Genomic DNA, 25,486 nt, shown 5'->3' with positions numbered 1-25,486 from the left:
CCAGACTAGAATCTGAGAGATGCAAGTTCACATCCCCACTCCGTGGCTGGGTCCAGACAGCCAGTAAGAGTCGACACAGGGATGGCCCCCAGACGGATTAAAAATCAAAGTTCAGACACACACATCTGTTGATTGTCCTGCTCTCATACTCACCCTGTCCCCCAGCATCTCTACAGTGGCATAAAAAGCTGTCACTTCCTAAGTGGTAGCAGATCTCCCAAGCGCTTCTCTGACACCTTTCCCAGCTGTCTGAACAGCCAGGGAGCACCTGGGAAGTGCCCCTCAAGCTCTTGAGTGTTCTGACTGCTCCTCCAGAGTCCATGCAGCCCGTCCCTCTCCTAACAGTGGGGCCTGCACCATATGACTGCCCCGGGGTCACTTTCCACTGTGCCAGCTTCTGAGCTAGGATGCTGCCGCCCCAAGCTGCTGGTCTGGGCCCAGCCTGCAATGGAAGCCTTGCTGGGCCACACACTTTCAGCCTAACCTACCTCACAGAGTTGTGAGGAGAAGATGATGTAAGCTGCTTTGTGCACCCATTAAGGGGAAATGGTTGAGTAAAAATGAGGTAAATGAATAAACAACTATAGTAACTTCGGTACTGAAAGCATGATTGGATTTCACTTATAAAGTGTCTTAATTATGGTTTAGTCTTATGTCTGAATGCTGACAACCAGGCGTATTTCTAGTTTGTTCTCGGTTGATGCCCGCTGAAGTTCAAGAAGGCAGTGAAAACCAGAATTTGTTAAGGCAAACCAGGATGCCTTTCTGTGTGATGACAGTCCATAGCCAGGGACTAACAACAACAAAACCAAAAGTAAACTATGACTTCAAGTTATGTCTCAGCTGAGCCTGTTACCATTATTGGATATGGTCACTGTTCTTAATTTAGATACATTTGAGCTTTGTATGGAAATGTTGCAGGCTGCTCCTCTAGCATTTTGTTGCCTTTTACCAATCTGCTCACTATTTCTGCCTGTATCATTTTTTTCACTATTAAGAGTTAAGCAAAGATTTAAGATTCTTGCAATGATTTTGATTAGTGACTCTACGGTTGATCTGCTATATTTTTAGGATATTTTTGTCCTGCCTCCCACCTTTACCCCTAATATGTTCTTTGATCCACTGATTGTTAAGCAACCTTACCTCAAGGGTCTATTCCATCCTTATCTTCCATGAAAAATGTATAAGGGGCTTGTTTTCCTTTTCTCCCTGGAAGGAATGCAGGGTGTACTCTGAAAGGGGGGTAAAAGTGTGTTATGCCTGAGAACGGAATTGGTGACCTTCCTTTTGGAATTCTAGACATTGACCTTTTTTATCTGTTTGATCCTATAAAGGAAGAACTTTGAATCTTGTTTAGTATGCTAGCGAGATCTGTTCTTGCTTGCATAAGAATGATTATTCTTAATGAACTGCCTGCTTTGTTAGTGAAAAGTCTCAAGGGAATCTTTTTCTCTCCCAGTTATGCTTGGGGGGTAGGGGTGGTCTGTACTAGAACTTGCAAAGCTCTCATAACAGTTCTCTGCCACACAAGTGGACCTGGCCCAGTGGCCAGCACTACTCAACAGGACTATAGGCAGACACTGCGAGGGATGGGAAGAAGACAGACAGATAAAAGCAGGTTGGCTATCAGGTAGGAAGGAGAGAAGGAAGCATGAAAAGGGGAAAGACTATGGGGGCTTTCAGGAAAGGGAAAGAGGAAATACTGGGGGGAAATAAGATAACTCCTTCAGGTTCTCAGTTGTGTGTATCGGATGAAGTGTGCCCTAGCTCATGAACACACTATACTAAATCTGTTAGTCTTTATGGTGCCCAAGATTATTGTTCTTCACTAAGCAGAATGTTCCACAAGCTCTATTCTTGTGTTAATTCAAGGAATTTGTATTGTTTTAACCTTCTTTAGTCATTTTTCTTTTAAAATTAATATTGCCTTCTGCTCTGTTCTAGATGTTTTATTGTAAACCACCCTGAATACATTTTATAGAAAGGTGGTGTAGAAATATTATAAATGATTAAAATGTTGTGGGTTTCACCTTCAACACAGTTCTTAGTTGCAATTTACTATGGAGCCCCTCAGATCCAAACAGGATACAAACCGAACTCCTGTTTATACAGATTTTCTGGTTTCTCTCATTTGATTTGGAGAGCCAGTTTGGTGTAGTGGTTAAATGTGCGGACTCTTATCTGGGAGAGCCGGGTTTGATTCCCCACTCCTCCACTTGCATCTGCTGGAATGGCCTTGGGTAAGCAATAGCTCTGGCAGAGGTTGTCCTTGAAAGGGCAGCTGCTGTGAGAGCCCTCTCCAGCCCCACCCACCTCACAGGGTGTCTGTTGTGAGGGGGGAAGGTAAAGGAGATTGTGAGCCGCTCTGAGACTCTTCAGAGTGGAGGGCGGGATATAAATCCAATATCATCATCTTCTTCTTCTTCCTTGAGACCACATGAGAAAAAAAGGTTGACATAACAGAATGTTAAGGCAGTTGTTATTCATTAACTGAGTGTAGATGATGAAAATGCCCGTGTTACAGCTACTCTATGGTTTAATGCTATTGCTTATTTTTTGCTTGTAACTGGATAGGGCTTCATGCAGTAGAAATAAATGATTGATTAGAGATGAGCATATAGTGGCACTAAGATTCTAACTCACAACTGCTACTAATCACAATTCTCTTTCCTAAAAATAACAGTCACAACAACAGTATAAAGGTGAGAGCTACTGGATTGGTGATAGCATGACTTGGAAATTAATTTTCCATGGAAGAGTGGGAGGCAGTGTGTGGAGGAATCAAGGGCACCAATGTAACAAATGCTGCCTGATGAATACTGAAATATGCTTGTGTGGACAGCAAGCCCTGTTAGAATTAAGTACACACACACACAGTCACACACAAAAGAAGTATGTGGAATATGGCTGAGTAGGACTCATTCCAATGAAGTCTGTATGAACTCTTCACTCCCTTTTAAGAACAATGGTTTGTATCTGCTGTACTGCCCATCCAAGTTTGAAGCCTTTGTCCAGCCTATGGAGCCTTTCTTCAATAAAAAAGGAGGAAAGCTCTTTAGGCTAGAAGAGTGAACAAAGTGGTAGGATGCAAGCACCATATTTTATTTATTTATATTTAGTAAACTTATATTCTGCCCTTTCCCGTAGCGGACTCAGGGCAGATCACAACATAAACTGAACAACAATGAAAAACCTACAATTTAAATTTAAAAACAATACAATACAATTAGCAAACCAAGAACAATAGAATGAAATAAGGTGCATCACAGGTGGGAAGGGCAGTTTACAGAATAAAGCAATTTTCAGCCCAAGAAGAAATGATGGTAATAATAAATAAGATAGCACCATAGTGAAACGTGATGTCACAACAAGGCTTTAAAGCATGATGTCACAACAAGAGAGGCCAACTGATGGAAGAGTTGCTGGAATAGGACGCCTGCTGCCTCAACCAAAAGCCCAGCAGAATAGCTCCATCTTACCGGACCTACGAAATGGTAGTAACTCAGGTAGGGCCTGCATCTCCATAGGGAGCTGATTCCAGGCAGGGGCCAGAGCCAAGAAAGCCCTGGCCCTGGTTGAGGCAAGACAGACATCCTTTGGGCCAGGGTGATCAGGAGGTGGTGTGTAGCAGATCACAATGACATCTGAGGTATATATGGGGAGAGGTGGTCCCTCAAGTATGTTGGTACCAGACTGTGTAAAATTTTAAACGTCAGTACCCAAACCTTGAAGCGGATCCGGTACTCAATTGGTAACTAGTGCAATTGGTGCAGCATCAGCTGGATGCTTGCCCATAAAGGCAATGCAGTTAACAGCTGTGCTGCCGCATTTTGCACCAGCTGGAGTTTACAGATCAGCCCCAAGGGCAAGCCTGCATAGAGCAAGTTACAGTAATCCAGCCTGGAAGTGACCATTGCATGGGTCACTGTAGCTAAATCCTGGGGGGATAGATAGGGCACCTGCTGTCTGACCTGCTGAAAATGATAAAAGGCAGATCGAGCAACTGCTATTACCTGGGCCTCCATGATAAGTGAGGCATCCAGTATCACTTCAAGACTCTTCACTTTCTGAGCCAGCACAAGAGATGTACCATCCAGGGTTAGGAGTCAGAGGCCCACTTCTAATCTCCCTCGGTTAACGTACAGCAGGCATGTCCAACTTCGAACAGGTCGTGATCTATTTTTTCCGGACAAAAGTGCTGGTGATCTACCACCATGAAAATTAAGTTTCAAATTAGTTTCAAATTAGATTTTAACCCACCAAAGTTGGGTTTCACCGTCCTCCCCCCCCCCCCACACACACATTTACAATGCACCTTCTGTGATTTACTGGTAAGCAAAATAAGCAAAAACAAAACAGAAACGAAGATCCAGAAAGAACTGTGAACAGTTTTTCTTAAATTTTTATTGTTATAACTTTCTTTAACTGTCTTAATAAACTGTTCTTTAACTTTTATTGAGTAATTTGTGTTAAATGTAGGTCAAGTATTGATCCAGGCTGTTCTTGCGCAATCTTTAAAACTTCACTAGCTAATTAGTGAGACGTCTGAGCCTGCTTTTTGAAGTTGGGTGAATATTGTGTGAGGGCCAGTCTCAGGGAATCCTGGAGATGTCCATCTGTCATGTTGGAATGCGGTGTAGTCTCTGTCATTTTCAGATAGGAAAATGCAGATTCACACAAATAAGTTGAACCGAAACAGGAGTGTAACGCTTCACTGCATCTTCTCAAGTTGGGAAATTTGTCTCTAAACACTAGCTTCCAAAACAATTCTTGCTCAGCACGGATCTTGAGAAAAATGTCATTTTTAAGGGTTACTCTTTCGTTTTCAAGAGATGCCTTGTTCAATGAGTAATTTTTACTGATAGCAGCTGTAGTTTCCTTAATGTCCATATCTGCTTTGAATGGGTATGACAAGTACTCCACAACTTTTTCAGTTCTTTGGAAGTCACAGAATCTTTTTTTGAATTCCTGGATAACAGAGCAGATTTCTGTCACATACTTCTTGTTCTGAAAAACAAAATTTGGATATTGCCCCAGACGGTCCTGCGTATTAGGAAAATGATCAAAAGTGTTGTTTGCAAGGTCAGTCATCATTAGCTCAAATTTGCTCTTGTAGGATGAAACTGTACTCATCATCTGTACACCCCAAAGTCTCCTGGCTCCACCTCCAAAGTCCCCAGATATTCCTTCAGTTGGACTCTGTATTCTTGGTGCTTGGGGGGGCACAATGGGAGGGCTTCTAGCCCCACTGGGGGGTCTCCTGATGGCACTTGGTTTTTTTGGCCACTGTGTGACACAGAGTGTTGGACTGGATGGGCTATTGGCCTGATCCAACATGGCTTCTCTTATGTTCTTAACCCTATTGTTGCATAATCTTTGTCATTTGTTGTATATTTTGTTTTGTAATTAAACTTGTTAAAAATGTATTGTAGCTAGGGTTGCCAGCTAGCAACCGGCAACCAGTGGAAGTCTCGGGGTGAGTGGGTATATGAGGGTAAAGCAAATTGAACAAAGGGTAAAGCAAATTGAACAAAAAGCTAAGCAAGTTGAAATTAAATCCTGAACAAACCAGAGGTGATACTGGTTGGGAAGGTGGAGGTCTTCAAGGAGGTTCTTGAAGGATTGTTCTTTCCACTATTGATGGAGTTCAGCTGACCCTTGTTGACTCAGTTAAAAGCCTTGGGTTTTATTATTGGAGATGCAAGTTAATGCCTGTACGAAAAGTACATGCAACTCATCCTAACCCATAAGATGGCTCCTTATCACAATACAGCTGATCTGGTGAGACAGATCCATGCCTCAGTAACATCCTGACTGGTGGTGGAAAGTGCTGCCAAGTCACAGCATATTTGTGGCAACCTCAAAGGGCTTTCAAGGCAAGAGATGTTCAGGTTTGCCATCGCCTGACTCTGCGTCGTGACCTTGGACGTCCTTGGCAGTTTTCCATCCCCTGCTTAGCTTCCAAGATCTGATGAGATCAGGCTAGCCTGGGCCATCCAGGTAAGGGCATCTTCATGACTAGACTACTGTAATGCACTACACATTGATTTTCCCTCAAAAATATTTTGGAAACTCCAGCTGGTGCAGAATGCTGCAGCTTGGCTATTATTAGGAGATACAGTATGCATATTAGGAGTTTGAGTATGCATATTAGGAGTTCGAGTATGCATATTACTCCCCATGATAGGCCTTTTCTGCAATCTGGAGGCCCACACAACCACTAATGATTTTGGGGGACCAGGTTTGTTTTAAACCATTAACATCTCAGACTAGATGTTTTTAAGAGAGCCAGTTTGGTGTAGTGGTTAAATGTGTGGACTCTTATCTGGGAGAACCGGGTTTGATTCCCCACTCCTCCGCTTGCACCTGCTAGAATGGCCTTGGGTCAGCCATAGCTTTCACAGTTGTTCTTGAAAGGGCAGCTGCTGTAAGAGCTCTCTTAATCCCACCTACCTCACAGGGTGTCTGTTGTGGGAGGGCGGGGAGGTAAAGGAGATTGTGACCGCTCTGAGACTCTGAGATTCCGAGTATAGAGTGGGATATAAATCCAATATCTTCTTAAAGTAGCAAGTGTAAAGGATTTGGGTTTACTGCCATGAATGAAGTTTTGTGGTGAGCAAGTAAAAAATGGAGATCACCGAGGCAGGAGTTATATAAATAACAAAAAAAGTTTTATTTATTCACAGGTTGGTTTCAGATAATGGATCAGCAGCACAGGTCTCCAGATAGAGAAGAAACCTGGCCAAAGCACATAAATTTATGCTAGTTATGGCTTCAGAGAGCGGTTTAAATTTTCTTGCTGTGCTTTCAATACAGGCTTTCACTGACTTGCTGCTGTGTTGGATCCTCTCTCACACAGAGGATTTCACTCGCACCAGCCTGCCCTTTCCCAAGTCAGACTAAATGGTACAACATCTGTTCATTACCAGAGAGACAAACCTAACAATTTGGTACTCTATTCTCTCCCAGAGGTAGAGCTAACCCACTCTGCCACACTACCAGGCAAAGATACCCTTCAAACTGTCTGCTGTTTTGCTGAGCCAGACCAGAGCTCTCCCTGAGGCAGATCTGAATTCCCTCTGCATTCTCCCTGAGGCAGACTGGAACTGAACTCCTACTGTGCTTCTCACCAGTATTCTATTCCTTTCTGAAATATCACTGGATGCTGGAGCAGAACTCCTAAAGGCTCAGCTGAGTGGCTGTTTTTTCCCCTCTCAGGAAAAACATTCTACAGACTTCATTCGCTACCCATTTGTTACCAGGCTCAGTTTACTATAACATACAAAACCCTGCATGGCCTTGGTCCCTCTAATCTGCAGGACCACTTCTCACAATCTAATCTGCAGGACCATGCTCTCCCATGACAGCTTCTCTTATGTCAGCAGGGGTTTCCGTGGGTTCCACCCTGCAAGGGAGCAAAATCAACAACTGCTTTATACACGTCCTCTCCATTGTGGCTCCCACAGTATGGAACAGCCTGCCAGAAGATGTTAGGAAAGCTATCACTCTCCTGGCTTTTCTCAAACTGTGCAACACTGAACTATTCAAGTAAACTTTTCTGCACAAATAAGAAGGTTGCACTGTAAAAATGGTTCATAAACTTACTTGGATAAATGATTAGGGACTGTGGTCTACAGTGATAGATCAAGATAGTAGCTGTGCTTGTCTGTAGCTGGAGCTTACAGTAGGCTCTTTACCTACTTACTTACTGACTTACATAAATACATACATGCATATATACATGGATGCATGCATGCTTACAGCTTATGGCAATTTCAAGAGTGGAGTGAAATCACTTCTGGCTTTCCCTGAAAGTGATATAATAGTGACTGGATAGTGGTGGACAACAAGAACTGGGGGTGGGAGATACCCTCAGTGGGTAAAAGGTATGCCTAATTGTAACACACTTGTTTAAGGAACCAACTTTCATAAAAGTTTTCTAGGTGATCTCCAGCCCAATCTCCAGCGCATAATCTTAAACAATTACAACAGTAAAACAGTCACCTCCCTCAGAACAATGACTAGAATACAGAACTATCCCAAAATACTCATATGTGCAACAGTATAACACAGTCATAGGGATGGTTACATAACCATTAAAGTATTTTTGTAAGTTGCTTTGATTCCTCATCAGGAAGAAAAGCAGGATAAAAATATACTCAATCAATTGAGTTTCCTGGACTCTCGTGAGATTCCTTCCTCTTGTGAGAGGTCAGCCACTACCTTTTGGCTGGTAATAAACAACCAGAAACAATGGCCGGTAGACATTTGTGAGAAGAGATGTGAGAGCTGGGTAATGAAGAAAGCTGACAGATAGAAAACTAATTTTATATTAAATGTGGTGTTGAAGGAGCATTTTATAGATACCTTGGACTGCCACAAAGAAAAAATAAATGGGTTCTAGATCAAATGAAGCCCAAATTCTTCCTGGATGCTAAAATGACTAAATGGTGGCTATCATACTTTGGTCACATTATGAGAAGACAAGAGTCACTGGAAAAGACAGTGATGCTAGGAAAAATCAAAGGCAGCATGAAAAGAGGAAGGCCCAACATGAGATGGATTGAATCTGTACGGGAAGCCATGATGACCAAGACCGTTAATGATAAGATGTTTGGGAGGACATAAATTCATAGGGTTGCCATAAGTTGGAAGTGACTTGATGGCACTTAACTAACACAGAGAGAGAGAGACACAGACTGTGAAACTGGGAATTGGAATTGGCTTGTGGATGATCATTCAGTCCTGTTTTGCACTGACAAGACGCTGGTTTCAGTTCCTCGGCCCTTTCCCCTCCTTCCATGGCAGAAATCTGGCTGGCATCTTGTTTTGCACAGTGGTGCCTGACAAAGGGGAAAGCCTCAGCATTGTCATCAAGCCCATGTTAGCTGAGCTTTGGATCCCTAACCTCACCATGGCTGGACTCAAGCAGCTGGCAAACAGCTGGATAGCTACAGAGTAGCTGTAGTGTTTCAGTTTCATTTCCTTCTACTCTGCAAGCTCCTTTTCCATCTGCACAGTAGGTGAAATCAGTCTTTCTCCAGCAGCATCAGTGGGCAGGTCAGGCAATTCAGGGACTGGGGGGAGGGGATTACAACTCCCATAATGCAATGCAAAAATGGGAATGCATGAAATAACCTTGGCAACAGCAAAAACTTATATGAACACTAAATGGTAAAACATATAAATATTTATACTATTTGGAATCAGTGGCTGAACATGTAATTTGTTCACTGTTTATATGATTGGCTGCCAAGCAAAGAGCAGCAAGGATGGGGCTGTGGAGGAGGGGATTTCACTGGGGCTGTGTGCCAGTGTGTATGCATGAAATATTTTTGATTGCATTGTACTGTTTTCATAGGCAAAATGTAATCTGATGAATAGGGTTGAGCTGTTTTCAAACAGCCAAAACTGCTTTACAAAAAAAAAATGGCCTAAACCAATTGAGCATGCCTGCAAATGAACTTCTTATAGAAACAGGAAGTAAAACCCACAAGTGTAGATAAATGCCTTCAAGTTGCAACTGGTTTATGATGACCCCAGCAAATAGCTTTCAAGGCAAGTGTTTAAGCCGAGGTGGTTTGCTATTGCATTCCTCTGCACAGCTTTCCTTGGTGGCCCCCCATTCAAGTACCAACACTGCTGAGCGTTTGAGATCCAGAAAACACCTGATATCTCCCTTACTCAATGAAAACAACGTATATAAATATACAAAACTCTTGAAAAATGCACAAAGCACAAGTAGTATAAGAAAATGATCAATCCATATGGGAAAAAATATTGTGTTAACACACTATTGCCAATAAATGGAAATGCCAAATAAATGCAGAAGTAACCATATACTGAATTACCAAATAGCAATACAATTCCAGGCTTCCAAGGGAAATGTTAGCAATGTTCAACTCTCAAAATTGTATGAGTATGAATTCTCCAATAGTGCATAAGGTAAGTTCTCAACAGAATTTTGATCATTATACTTCCCATTTCGATGAATATCCTTATCAAGAGATGCACATGTAAAAAACACAAGCCTTTACATTAAAGTTCTCATGACTGTGCACCAAATGCAAGATGTTTTTAATGATTATTTATCTGGAGCCTTGCAGCCTCTATACATTCATGACAAAATGATTACACGCTTCCCCCGGGCTATCAAAGAGTGCAAAAATATATGGTATATGGTTACTTTTGCAATTATTTGGCATTTGCAGTTATTGGCAATAGTGTGTGTAACTCAGTATTCTGCTTTTTTGTCATATAGATTGATCATTTTCTAATACTAGTGTTTTGTGCATTTTTCAAGTGCTTTGTGTATTTATGTACATTGTTTTCATTGAGTAAGGGAGATAGCTGGTGTTTTCTGTTGCTTAGTCTTTCACCCCATCCCTGTTTTTTCGTTGTTGGTGAGCTTTTGAGATCCAACAAGATTGGCCCAGGGCCGGCTCTCTCAGTAGGCAAACTAGGTGGTTGCCTAGGGCTCCGGGAGTGAGGGGTGCTGAATTGGGCTCCCCCCTCCCAGTGCCCAAGACAACTGCCTAATTTTCTATCCCTGCCCCCCCCCCCGAAGTGCACCCTGCCGCCAGCTCCTGCCTGGCCCAAGAAGCTCGGTGCTACTCACGAGTAGGTGCTACTCACAAGTAGGCAGCAGGAGTGGGGCTACATGAGTAGTCCTGCACCCGCTGGCCCAACCCCACCCCCCCACTTGCCGCGAGGGCACCCAGCCATACCAGCTCCTAGGTCTGTGGGTGTTTTGAAGAGACCTCTGGAGGAAGTTTCTTCCAAAGAAAGAGGTCTCTTCAAAACACCCATGCCTGCTGTCTACTCATGAGTAGCGCCTGCTGCCTACTCATGAGTAGGCTCACGGCAGGTGCAGGGACTGAGGGGCAGGCAGAGCTGTGCTGTCTAGGGCGTCGGAAAGGCTCGGGCCGGGCCTGACCATACCACCTTCCCTCCCATTAGAACTGTAAATTTCATAAACAATGTAGTCCAAACCAGGCCTTTTTTTGAGCAGAAACACACAGGAATGCAGTTCTGGCTGGCTTGGCATCAAGGGGTGTGGCCTAGTATGCAAATGAGTTCCTGCTGGGCTTTTCTACAATAAAAGCCCTGGTCCAAACCTTTTCCATATCTGAATTTTGCCAGTTATCTCTTAATTTTTTTTAAATGTGAGAGGCTGTGACCTTTTTAGACATCTTGTTTTCATGCTGGAAACTACATTTCTTATTATAACAAAACACATGAGATTTTGTTTCAAAAGACATTGAACATAAATCTATACTCCTGTCATTTAAATTTAATGCTTCTTGTCCCCATGCCCAGTGGCTGTGTGACCAACTGCCCACTTCCTCTCTCCCCAGTTCTTTTAAATATTCAAACCCTGTCGACATATTCTGACACCCCTTGACTGTGCTAAGCAGAGGCTGCTTCTGCAATGCAAATCCCCCACTGATCAGCTCAGTGTTAGAACAACTGTGTTAATCTGCAGTGAAACTGAGGCCTCTGCAGATCCAAAGGGGGCACAGAATCCTTATCACCATCAAATATTTATGGAGCACAACCACTGGTAGTTACTGTACACTCCTGCTGAATTACTTCAGGGAAACAGAGCATTTTTGTGGTAGAAAAAAAAGTATTGAATCCTGTTTAAAAACTGCCACTTGCATGACAGAAATCAATCTGTAGTTAAAACAAAGATTTGTTTTAAATGCTCAGGAAACATATGCTTATGTGCCTATGAATAATTGAAGCTGTGCCATCGTAAGTATTGCTTTGTATCTTAGAGTTTTAATTACTTTAACATTGTAGAGTCTCCTCCTTTGTTACTTGGAGGAAATGTGTGGATGTTGTGGTCCCTGTGTTTATACTACAATCTTCGTTAGAGTATTTTTCATAGCACATTTTGGGGCTGTTTATTTTATACTGGGGAAGAAAAGTTGAGTCTATATTCCAGCAGTTTTTGTAGCTTTTCACAATGGAATGGACAATAATTATTATTTTCCTTTAAAAAAAAGTTTTCCTCATGCCTTAAATGCACAAAGAAGCTTGCATCTGCCAGCAAACGTATATTTCTAGTCAGCAACAGCGATTCACCTGCCATACCTAAATACACAGAAGTGCTGTCAGGAATTAGGGTTGCCATGTCTGTGTTGGAAAATACCTGGAGACTTGAGGGTGGAGCCAGGAGAGGGTGGGGTTTAGGGAGGGGAGGGGCCTCAGCACGGTGCAATACCATAGACTCTACCCTTCAAAGCTGCCACTTTCTCCAGGGGAGCTGATCTCTGTCAGCTGGAGATCAGCTGTAAAAGTGGGAGATCTCCAGGACCCACCCAGAGGCTTCCTTTGTACCCACTTTCATGAATTCCAACTTGTTGGTGTTTTGAAACTGTTATAATTGCTGTTTGGAAATAGGAAAGAACTTATAAGAACAGAAGACATTTTTCTTCAAGGGAATCAGCACAAGCACTAGCACTTTAACCCATCCTGCAGGAGCAGGCGGGCGAAGTTACTGAAGTGGAAATAAGCTACTGAAGTTGGAAACTGACATGCTTACATTGAACTGAATGAATTTGGACTTTGGTTGTTATCTTATGTTTGATTATGAGAGTTTACTCATATACATATAATATTGTACATGAATCCTATTTTGGACTGTGTCACTTTCAAGAGAGTTTTTTGGAATTAGGTTTAATAGTAGCTATTTCTTGTGTATGATACTTCGTTAATTGCCCACAGGTTTTTGGGTTGTTCCCACCCAGATGCTGGCAACCCTGGCACACCGATCTCAGCAAGGCAAGCCACAGCTCCGGTTAATTTTCATAGACAAATATGATTAAAATACCTCCAGTTCACTGATCTCCCTTTGCATTTTCTGGACCACAACCAAATAATGCAAACATATGAGGCAAGAATCCTTTGAACACATACAGAATGGGACAGGGTCATGGAAACAGGCTGCATCCTGAGATACCCACACATTGACAACTCTCCCTGAGCAACTGGGAGCCTGCTTTTTCATGTGGGTTACAACAACCTGGAGGAAAAAAAGACCTGTCCCTTCAACAGAGGCTCCATGGGGTGTTACTTACCATTTACCTCCATGCTGTGCAAAGCTTCAGTTGCCCATTTCCACACATTTACACCTCTGTTAAAAGGGCAAGGTGTTTTTCTCCAGGCATGTTGGCAGCCATAAGGAAAACAAGAGTGTTCTCCTCCTATCCTCTGCAACCTAAGGTGGCAGCTTGAGGAGGGGGAGAGATGCAATTTGTTTCTTGTCCTCAAAAAAAAAAGAGAATTTTGGCTGAAAACAGAACTAGACCCGCCCCACTCCAGACAAGCTGTGCTGCAGGAGAACAGGTGTGGTCTGCTTCTGTTCTCTGCAGGGCAACCTCTGGGATAGGGTGGGGTGGGAAAGGGAGGAAGTAGATTGCTTCTGCACTCCTTTAGCTGTCAGCTTGGGCTGTGGAGAATAGAAGCAGATAGTTTCTGTTCTCTCATAGTACAAGCTGTCAGCCCATTTTGTCAGTCTGGGGTCGAGGGAAAAAAATACTTCTTTCATCTCCACCTGAAACTGATGCATGGGTTGTAAAGATTAAGGACCCATATTCTTTGGAGCCCAAGGTAACACCCAAACTGCTTGAGCTACAGAGAACAAATCTTCTCATTCCTCTGCAAGAGAAACTGACAGTTTGGGGTGGAGGGGAATGAAGCCAATTGGTCCTCTTCTCCCCACCTCAAGTTCCTCCCTGTGTTGCTAAGATCCAGGTGGGTAGCCACACACACACAAACGCACACACACGTCCATATATATGGATTGGCAAGTCTGATTCCATCCTGTTTGACAAAATGTGCATGCACATGAAAACTTACATCCTGAATAAAACTTTGTTGGTCTTAAAGGCATTACTGGACTCTTACTTTGTTTTGCTAAGAGTCAGCTTTTGATCTCTACCTCCTAACTTCCTTCTAGGTCACTACAAGGCCAGGGGCTCAGCATGAAATTTGGGAAGCAGTTTCTGTTCAGGAGCAGTTTGAGTTGTTCTTTAGGAGATGATGAACAGATGGGGTGATCAGCTCTCTTCTGTTCGGGGCAGATGAACACAGTATGTTTGGTCGTTGAAAGCATTCACCATGAAATTAATGGAATTCCTAAGTATGACTCCTACCTCTTTCAGTTCTTTTGATTTCTTTCCCCCATTCCTTCAGATCTCTGCAACTTTTACCATCCTATTTCCTTTATGTGGGAAGCAGTTCTTTATTTCTCTTCTTCTTAAACCCTGCTTTGCTGACAAATTTTTCCCTGAACGTTCCTAGTTGGCTCTTGTATGTCCATCTATAGCTTGTTAGTGGTCATATAATATCTCCTCTTGGCTACTCATCTGGTTCTGGCTGCTAAATATTGATTGTACAATATCTGTGCATTAATTATGATATTTCTATGGTCTTTGTTGTGCTTATCAGCACTATTAGTGCTCAGTAAATATGTATATCGTTGGTTTAGATCACCAACTGCAGTAGTCTACTACACAATGCTGAAGGATAGAGTGTGGTTTTAACAAAGTCCTTTTCATCCTCTGTGATTCTTTCTGATTCTGCTATATTCAACGTTGATGTTTTGGGAGTGTGCATTTCCGCAAATCCTTATATGAGAGAAAATGTTGCTGTATCACACATACTATGTGATCAAATCAACCCAATGAATTATGTTCAAAGAGAAAGACTAAATAAATAGAATCAATTGAATAGGAGGTTGACAGTGTTGACTTTACACACACTTACAATCAAAGGGCCCCGGTTGTTTTCACGGTATTTGTTCTGGAAGAAGATGTACACTACTGTGGCTGCCAAGGAGTAGAGGAAGGCAAAGACAGCAACAGTGACAAAGAACTCCGCAGAAGAAGAGAAGTCTCCTATGAGGGAAAGTTTTTCTCGTCGTTTGCCTTCACAGGTGGGAGCATCAAAATTCACCTGGTACAACCTAAAATCCAAAATGAGAAGCGAGTCAGTTCAGAAAAGAGTTTACTTCTTTACAAAACAATCTGGTCATTCAAAACAGTGGTGGTGCTGTTTTCCCCATCTGCATGTGGGGTTACACCAACAGGACATTGTAATGTTGTAACTGTGGTGTTCTGCCACCACACTGATCCTGTGCAGGAGACACTGATAGCTGCTATTGAAGAAGGAAGGGTTGTTGAGCTAATAGAGCAGATTCATGTTATAGGTGTGTATGCTTGTGTGATGTTTACAGTAGTCACAATTTGAGGTATGCCGGTATGGACTACACTGCCTTTGCATCCCCAGTAACAAGTAGTTTTGGTACAACATTCTTGGCATTTTACAATGACTTGAATCTTATTTGGAGCCTTTAAGACTAGAAAGAAGAAACAGATAGCAAGACAAAGCATAGATCCATGTAAAATTTATTCCTGTGGCTCGGAATAAGGATTCAAGTCATTGTAAAATGCGGATAAAGTTGTACCGAAGCTGCCTGTTATTGGAAGGTGTGTCTGTTTGCTGTAGATTTCAGCCTTCATCTGTACCTGTGAACATAAGAGAACATAAGAGAAGCCATGAGAGAAGCCATAAGAGAAGCCATAAGAACATAAGAGAAGCCATGTTGGATCAGGCCAATGGCCCATCCAGTCCAACACTGTGTCACACAGTGGCAAAAAATTTTATATATACACACACACTGTGGCTAATAGCCACTGATGGACCTGTGCTCCATATTTTTATCTAAACCCCTCTTGAAGGTGGCTATACTTGTGGCCGCCACCACCTCCTGTGGCAGTGAATTCCACATGTTAATCACCCTTTGGGTGAAGAAGTACTTCCTTTTATCCGTTTTAACCTGTCTGCTCAGCAATTTCATCAAATGCCCACGAATGCCCACTATGGAAGTGACTTACCTGTTGAATGAACATTATCGGTTCTTATGGGACCGTTGGCTTGCTTTAAAAAATTCACCGTGGGAGCAAGAAAGAGTGTAGGCTAAAAGCTCCAACATGGAGAATAAGAGAGAAGGGACTGTCATTCTCTTCACTTTTTTCAAGAAGAGGAAGTGAGGATTTCTCATGGGACTGTGTTCTGTTATTGCACAGATGTGAATAATGGTCAAATAAACATTGCTACTATATGTTATAGATTAAAAAGTGTCTAATATGTAATAATAAAACATATTACACACTTTTTAATCTATAACATATAGTAGCAATGTTTATTTGACCATTATTCACATCCGTGCAATAACAGAACACAGTCCCATGAAAAACAATGGAATGTTAAAGGATATTTGGCAATTTTTGACAATAGTTAATCTCTAAAGAAACTTGAAATGGATTATAGTGAAAAAAGTGAGATTATTTGAATATATCTTTTTCGTTTGTTTGTTTTTTTGTTAATGACTAAAGAACTACTAGGAAGATGGATTATAATTACAGCCTATGGTTTTTCTTTTTTTTTATGTTCTTTCTATGGAGTAAGATTCTTTAATAAATAAAGTTAATTACCTTTTTTAACAATTTAAATAAAATACACTGCCGGGGGTCATCAAAAGCAGGGAGGGATGGAGAAAATGTAATGTGTATGTGTGTGTGTGTGTGTGTGTGTGTGTATATATATATATATATATATATATATATATATTAATTTTTAATAACAAATGATAATGTGCTATTACAATATATTACAGTATAATAAATTGTTTTAAACACAAAAAGTGTGTAATATGTTTATATAATATTTGGGGACCCATTGTGCTCCCATTATTTCAGCGGTTGTGTTTATAAGTCACACCTGGAGGTTAGGAATCCCAAGCTGAATTCTTACCCTTGGTCTATCAAGGTCAGTATTGTTTTCTTTGACAGGCAGTGGCTGTCCAGGTTCTCAGGCAGAGGTCTTTCACATCATCTACTATCTGGTCCTTTTAACTGGTGACACCAGGGATAGCCCCTAAGACCTTGTGCATGCAAAGCAGATACTCTACCACTGTACCATGGCTCATCCTACAACAGAGAGATCCTAACTGTATCAAAAATATCCCTACAGGAAATTTGGCTTCATGAAATGAACCAGAATTTAAAAGTCATGTAATAAAAACAGATGAAAAGGGTATGTACAACTGGACTAAAATCAAATGCTTAGATGACAAAGAACTGCAAAAATAGCAGTTGTACAGGACAAGCAGGCAGAAGGACCTGCAGCCCTGGCAGATCTGAACAATAAGGGATACATTTTTACTCTTAGGAATAAATATGCTATAGAACTGAAACTCACAGGAAACTTCTATTCAAAACATGTAATTCTCAGATGGAAGAAGTAGAGGATTGCTTCCTCCCCACATGAAGAGATTTTTGCTCTTTTCCGATGGTAACATGGGAAAAGTCGATTCTAGATAAAACCAAGTCTGAACTTCCCCTAGAAACTAAAAGGACTAAAGTGATGTTATTGTACTTTGGTCACATCATGACAAGACCAGGGTCATTGGAAAAAACAACAATGCTCAGAAAAGCTGAAGGCAGTCGGAAAGCAGGAAGACCCAGCATGAAATGGCTTGACTCAATCAAGGAAGCCTTGACCCTCCATTTACAAGACCTGGCCAAGGCTTTTAATGATAGGACATTTCGGAGGTCATTAATTCATAAGGTCGCCAAAAGTCAGAAGTGACTTGACGGCACTTGGTACCAGGGGACATTTTGTAGAAAAATAGGTGATGGAGCTCATCCAGGGATTGTTATGCAGCTGCACGTACTGTTCAATGGACAAGGAGGTGAAACTCTCAGAAGGAGGAGGTGGAACTCTCAGAATGGTTTAGAAGCTGTGCTCCTGTGAGCTCCCACTGAATCTGAGGCCTGCTTGGTACACACATGCCTGAACTTTAAGTAGCTGGTGGAATAAACTTGGTGACACCCCAAACCTCCCCCATCCCAGCCCCTGTGGACAAAATACTGGAGCAAAGAGATGCTTCCAAACACAACCAAAGAGGTTTCTGACTGGTCTTTAATGGTTTCCCACACACTTATGCAAATACCTCTCATCAGGATTTATTGTCTTCTGGAGGAAAAAGGGAATTAGTGCTTGTCTTTGCAGTTCCCCACAGCACAGAAAGACAAAGCTAACCAAGGTTACAGAGAACATTTGAAAAAAAAGGAGCTAGAGAAAAAGGAAAAGAATCACTGCCAAAGAGCAATATATGTATCATTGCTTCACAGGGAGACTACATACAGACTGTCTGAATTAAATCCCATGGACTTCAACAGGATTTGGATCTTTTGATCGAAACAAGGCCAGTTTAATCCTACAGACTACACCACACAGTCTCTCACCATCTTGTCATTTCCTTTCTAACCAAGGCCTCCATTAAAGACTATTATTAAAGACAAAATTGTCCCAATGAAGACAGATAAAAAATGTTCACAGTTTAGGTATTTTCTTTCTGTCATTTTGCGTTATCAGTTGTTCCTAAAGAAGTGCATGGCAAAGAGGGGCAGGATGTTTTATGTTTACTTTCTCTACCCCCCATCCCAGGGGCAGTTTATATGCCCCTCTCCAAAGACTGGCTCAAAGTGGCTCACAAAACCAAATGCAGGAAAATCATAAAACAGTATACATTTTGTTGTTTTAACAACTTAAAATGTGTCATTTATAACTCAGTTACCCTACAAAATAGTTCTCTTGGGACATATTAATGCCTTAAAAGTAAAAGTATAAATGCCTTAGTTATCTATGGTACCATTTATCAGATCAGGGATTTCAGATTAAATCCAATGCACATATAAATACGGACCCCAATGCTTTGCTTTCAGGAGCGTACATGGTTGAAAAGGCATTCAGGCATGCATGATGATATGGGCAGGTGATGCTTCTGCCCCAGTGCCCATCAGGCCACCCTCCCTTCCAACTCAGCAAGTGGGTGAAGCACAGCCACGCTCAAAAGCTAAGGAGGAAGTCATTTTGGTGAGGGAACCCACTCATCCTAGCAGGAATCCCTCACTGCTCCCTAAACCCCTTTTAAGTGGGGTTCAAAATTTTCCCTTAATTAGGCTGCCACTACCAACATATCCCTGCCCCCCTCCCTGGTTTGCTGCATAGTGGCACAAGAGACTTCAACTATCCTGACATCTTCGTAGAATCTAACTCAGCTAGCAATACGGTGTCCAATAAATTCAGGCCTTGCCTTGTGGACAACATCTCCCAGAGGGCTGCAGAAGGAACAAAGGAGATTTGCTATCCTGGACTTAATCCTGACCCACATGGAAGAAATGATTGATGAAGGCAGGAGTCTTGGGGGGAAGTAACCATGCCATTTTAGGATTTTTAATAGCACAGGATATGAAACCTGAGCATAATGAGATGTATACCCTAGGCCAGGGGTGTCAAACATGCAGCCCATGGGCAGGGTCAGGCCCCCAGAGGGCTCCTATCAGGCCCACGAGCAACTCACTGTCATCTGCTTCCTTCTTCCTCTCTTGCTTCCTTTTTCATCACAGCTTGCTTTGCCAGGTTTGCTCAGTTGCACAGGAGCTACAGAGCAAAGCCTCTATTTTCTACGTTGGCTGACCAGCACATGAAGCAATTTATGTACAAAAACTTGCAATGCCCAGCTATTTCATGTTTTCCTCTGTGTCTTGGGCTCAAAGCATTGACCATGAGATTTCTGTAATGAATGTCAATAAATCAAAACTAGGTTTGCAAATTACAGACACACACCTGAACAACACCTGAACAGCATACCTGAGATTGCTGCAACAGGAGACAGTGTTTCCACATTTTGATGCAATAATTCAGAGCAAGAGGTGTCAGTTATCAAAGACTGTTAAATAAACAAAATATTGCAAGAGTGCTAATCTTTTAAGTAATTATTCTTTAATTGTGTTTATCTGTGTCCTTTATGAAGTTTATATCTCCACTACCTGGCATTACATTTTAGGACATGTATGGCCCGGCCTGACAAGGTCTCATTTCTGTCAGATCTGGTCCTCATAACAAATGAGTGACATCCCTGCCCTAGACTCTACAAGAAACCAGAAAGAAGATCTGGACAGGTTGCCTTGGATTGAAATCCTGAGCAGAGAGAGAGTTAGAAAGTGATGGAAGATTCTGCAAAATGAAAGTACAATTGGAAATTATTCTAACAAAGGGTGTGTGTGGAATTGGAAACGACTAGAGAAGCCAGTATGGCTGTCCAAGGGACTGTCTCCTGACTCCTGAGATGAGAGTTAATGGTCCACCAATCAGAAAACTTTGAAGGAGGTCAGACACGGGGAATGGTGTTGCTACATGCCCAGAGTACATCATGTAGCAGTTGCCTCCATAATTGCTATAATGCTTTATTACACCTGTTCCAGCTGGACCATTTGCCTGCTGGGCCATTGCAACTTGACCCCCCCCCCCCAATGTGTGCAAACTGGCAGATGGGGATAGCAAGGAGAGTCTGCCTGCTCCTGATAAATAAAGTGAACAAGTAGAACAGGCATTCATGCAAAAGGAAACTTTTCTCAGTTACAGACTTTCTTCAAAGGAAACTGTAACAGAAGATTGCTGTAAAATCTTTGTCAAAGTCTAACAGCAGAGAAGTGATGGGAAATTTCAAACTGAGGGTCCTGATGCTGCACCAAAATTGATCTCTTAATCACTGCATCCTCCATCATCATTCCCTGACAGCCTTTGAGTCTGAAATTTCCAGATGGTTTGTAGCTTGTGACTCTTCCTTGCTGGCCCTCTTTTCCCAGAAAGAAAACCCTTCAACATGCAGAACGACAGGAGTGGAACTGTAATTTGGCAGTATTCATTGCAATGATGATCTATTCTTTGCACTTTCTTGCTTTCTCGTCACCACTCTTGGTATCTGAAAAATCAGGTATTTTGTTCTTCTGAGCAGACATTTCCAACGGTGTTCGCAAAGACAGATTCTCCTTGATTGGTACATACAAAAATTATTCATCCTGTAAAAAAAAATCAAAAAGCCCTCATCAATAGAGGGGCAAATATGAATTGACTGAAATGAATCTGAATGCATTCTCAAAGATTTCCTTCTGTACAGGCACCATTGCTTCCCCTGTATTGGCAATGATTAAATCTGTATTCATTTTGAAAAAAAATCGCAGCCCATCTGGAGAGTTATGCTTTTTGATGAGTTGACTCCATGTCTTGATAAAGGTGGAAAACATTGACAGGTGTGATGGATTGTCCTTAACAACAGGTTTCCTAGTGTAGAAAGGTGCTGGGAGTGCTGGGTGGTGAAGAATTAACTCTTCACTGGAATGGAGAGCTTGAGTGACAGGCTGCTCCCTTCCTCCCCTTTCCTCTGATTGGCTAGTGCCAGCTGAGAAGAACTATATGATTAGCTGAATGCTGAAGAGATGATCTTTTTCTTTTAGTCTTTCAGTCAGTTCATCTTTGGGAAGTCAGTCAACTTCTGACAGTCAGTTTCAGTCTGACAGACTCAGTCAGACAAGTCCACCTTTGGAGTGAAGGGAAATGACTCCTTGCCTTAAATGTTTTCTATGAATTCAGTATCAGAAATGAATGTCTGAGAGTCAGCCTAAGCTAAAGTCCATTTTACACAGACACCAGAACTGGGACTGAGATTTTGGCAAGTGCCATTGGGTAGTATGCTGAAACTCTCATTCAAGCCAAAAGAAAAGGGTATATCTTCTGAGGCGGAGGAAGAGAATAATTCCTGCCCAGATACACTAGGGGGAGGGATTGCTCTGAGGAAATCCCTGGGCTGTTGCGAAGGGAATCAGATTTAGACACCTCAGGGTATTGAAAGAAACTGGTTTCCAAAAGGGGGAGTATTTAGGTACACAAATAGAGAGACTGTCTCCAGGAAATCTGAAGAGTAATAGGAAAGTATATGAAGAAACATTGAGACTAAAATATTCAAATGCCTCTCACTTTTAAGATCCAATAAAATATAAAATAAGTTTCAACAACACTATTTTGATTGTTAAAAGAAGTATAATCTGTATTAACAGCAATTTTTACCGTAGCATTTCCAACCCCTGATATGCCTATTCAGTCCCTGCCTGTTAAATACAATTGTTATTTCTGTTCACATTTTATATTGTCTCAAGTGCCATTCGAAAGGGGAAAACCAAGAGGGTTCCTGCTTATTCCATCAAGTTCTTGGGCTGGATTAAAAGACAAATTAGATCTTCATGATGGGGTGGGACAAACATACTTTCTAAACAACAGCTAATCCAGGCTACTTGGGGTTACTCAGTCACAGATGGAAACTAATATCTGGTAGGAAAACCTGCCTGATAGGGGGGAAGTGCCAGGGATCTGTCATAACAGGTTAATCAAAAATTAAGATAGATTCTGTAGAGAGATGCTGTATGCTGATTTGCTGCTCACCCTGTGGACTGGTAACTTCCATTTCAATGTATCTGAAGAAGTGTGCATGCACACAAAAGTTAATACCTAGAATAAAACTTTGTTGGTCTTAAAGGTGCCACTGGACTCAAATTTTGTTGTCTTAAATGAAGTTACACTCTTTGAAACCCATCAACTTCAATTGATTTAGAAGGGTGTAGCTCTGTTTAGGATCACCTCATAAGAAGACTCTCCATAGTAAGCTATACTGCAAGAGTAGTTAAGCTTAGTCTCCAGGCCATATCGTGCCACATAATTGCTGCTTTCATTGAGCTAAAATTGGCAAATGTTAGTTCTGAGCCACCGGCTGCCACTGGCTGGAGGCAGATTACAGTGGGCCAAGTATTGGCCATTAGCAGAACTTTCCTTCTTAGGCTTCTGGGAATGTGCCTACAATTTTATTTTTAATTTCTCCATTTCCATTTTAGACCCTATTTGTTTTAGTTTCTTTAATGCATTTTAACATTAACTTTTTGATTAGTCTTCAGTTAATTCCGTTTTGATTTTGTCACTTGCTTTTTTTCCCTTTGATTTTAATTAAAGACCATGTTGAATAAATATAGACCGTTTTCGCACACAGCTTACCTCGCAGTCACAATCCTGTTCCCTCCGCAGTGTCTGTTGGATTTCCCACCATCTGCGCCGGAGTTACAGGAAGTGCTGCGGCTTTTGCGTAGCAAATGTAAACTGGGTTTTAGCGGTTTACGTTTGCTATGCAAAAGCTGCGGCACTTCCTGTAACTTTGGCGCAGATGGTGAGAAATCCGACCAGATGCTTCGGAGGGAACAGGATTGTGACTGCGAGGTGAGCTGTGTGCGAAAACGGTCATAGGCTCAGGCTTGCTTCCATGACCCAACTCCCTTCTCCTACATTTTGCCTTTCTTCGGATGCCTGAAGTGTGCCAGTATTCTACCTCATTTGAGATTATGGCTTGGAGGGTCAGCCACGTACGTCCAGAGTCTTTCTGTGATCCACACAAAGGAAAACACACACTTTGCAAGTATGTTCGGTGATATTAAGGGTGCCAATGGATATTTCAGATGTACTTTCTGGTACCCTGCTTAAGGTACCAGTACTGTGTAAGATCAATTTAGCATCAGTGAGAACAGCCTTTACTTCACTTTGAACCAGCATCTCATGAGAAATCTGTTGGGATGTTTAACTTTTAGATGATGGTGTAAAACCCACTTAGGAATTCCTGCCCCCCCCCCCCCCAGCTAATAAGAATGATAGTTAGTAGGTGGGTTTGAACTTTACTGCTGCAGTTTTTGTGGTTTTATTTAGCGATGGGTGGCTAGAATCACAATTAGGTTGCTAATTACAAAAATAAAGAAAACCCTCCAGCTCTTATTTTATTTCACAAATGCATGCATATTCTTGCATTGTTGCTTGGAAACTATAGTGCAGTAGGAGGTAGAGCCCTGCTATGATCACAAAGGTCAGGATTCTTAAAATTGCCACTATATTTGATTTACTTTAAAAAAACAATTCTGCAAGAATAGTAGTTGCTTTGGATAGCATTCCTGATTTTATACACTGATTGTGTTGGCAAATGTTTAAATTGATTGACTGGACTTATTCAGAAGGAAACATACATTTTAGGCACTGATCCCGCCCCCCCTCTCAATTTGTCATACTACATCACTTGACACATATGGGAACTTTCTTGTCTTGATGATTATTTCATTTCTGGACTCAAGGAATTGTAATGGTCTGTACATTACATTCCCATTTCTATTTCAGAAAATAGGACAGTTTCATACAGACAGAGCACGAGATTAATTTCCTTCTGAGTGATTGCTAACAGAAGCTACTGGCAGCAGCTTGATAGAAGTGGCTTGATTTTTAAAAGCTCGATAGAAGCCCTCCTCCTTTGAGCTGGGAAAGCAGTTGTATGAAAAATACTGACCTCACAGGTACAAAAGTGGTTCTTAAACTAAAAGCCATTTAAATAAAATTTATTATTACAAACTGGGAAAATCTGATAATTTTTAGACTCTGTAGCTTCATTTTCTTGTTCAAGAGATGTTTGAGCAAATGCCATTTCTGTCTTTTATAGAGTTTATAATTTTTCAAAAGACAGAGTACAAATATTTGAAATGGGGATGGGGGCATGGCCCAATGGCCGAGCATCAGCTTTACATGCAGAAGGTCCCAGGTCCAATCCCCATCACCTTCAGTTAAAAGGATCATGTAGTAGGTGATGTGACAGACCTCCACCTGTGACCTGGAGAGCAGCTGCCATTCATAGTAGATGGCACTGACCCTGATTGACTGATGGTCTGATTCAGTAGAAGGCAGCTTCATGTCCAAATATTTTGTATAATTCAGATGGATGCCAGATATTTTATTCTCAGCCTCCATAAGTTGAAGCTAAATCAGCTCAGACCAATTTTGGATGTTATGCATTGTGCCAAGCTATTTGAGCTCTTGGGGGAAAGAAAACCAATATTTGTAAAACAGCCAGGGTTGATTTCACCTTCATTTGTATTATTGCCTCCATATTTCACAAAGAGATGAGGCTGGCTGAGAGAATACAAGTTTACTGAAGGCAAGCTGGCAAGTTCATGGCCCAGCTATATGGCAGGGAGATCTGTGCTTGCATCACCCAGATTTTTTAAAGTTTGACAAAAGTCCTCCCATTTTTTGCTTGGAAAGTAGTTCTAAAGTTAGGGGCTTTTAACCCCTCCTCCTGCACTGCTTGCAGTATCTAAATTTCCTGCCCCTGAAATCTATTACTTGTCTCATGGTTCCAGTCTAGGGTTGCGAGGTCTGTGTTGGAAAATAGCTGGAGACTTTGGGGGTGGATCTGGGAGAGGGCAGGGTTTGGGGAGGGGAGGGACCTCAGCATGGTACAATGCCAGAGAGAAGAAGAAGAATTGCAGATTTACACACCACCCTTCTCTCTGAATCAGAGACTCAAAGCGGCTTACAATCTCCTATATCTTCTCCCCCCACAACAGACACCCTGTGAGGTGGGTGGGGCTGAGAGGGCTCTCACAGCAGCTGCCCTTTCAAAGATAACTCCTGTGATAGCTATGGCTGACCCAAGGCCATTCCAGCAGCTACAAGTGGAGGAGTGGGGAATCAAACCCGGATTTCTCAGATAAGA

At 41.9% G+C, this 25,486-nt stretch overlaps 1 protein-coding gene across 2 annotated transcripts in view; it reads right to left on the bottom strand.

Moving 5' to 3' along the window:
- SYNPR (synaptoporin) overlaps positions 1–25,486 on the bottom strand; it is a 289,559-nt gene that overhangs the window by 7,706 nt on the left and 256,367 nt on the right. For both annotated transcript variants that reach the window (XM_060239446.1, XM_060239447.1), the window contains one exon: positions 14,776–14,974. In XM_060239446.1, coding sequence (XP_060095429.1) covers positions 14,776–14,974 — 199 coding nt within the window. The remainder of the gene's footprint in view (positions 1–14,775; positions 14,975–25,486) is intronic.

The sequence above is a fragment of the Heteronotia binoei genome, chromosome 5, assembly GCF_032191835.1.
Source record: "Heteronotia binoei isolate CCM8104 ecotype False Entrance Well chromosome 5, APGP_CSIRO_Hbin_v1, whole genome shotgun sequence".
Lineage (NCBI taxonomy): Eukaryota > Metazoa > Chordata > Lepidosauria > Squamata > Gekkonidae > Heteronotia > Heteronotia binoei.
Note: the sequence above shows the minus strand (reverse complement) of the source record. Positions and strands in the feature narration are given on the sequence as shown.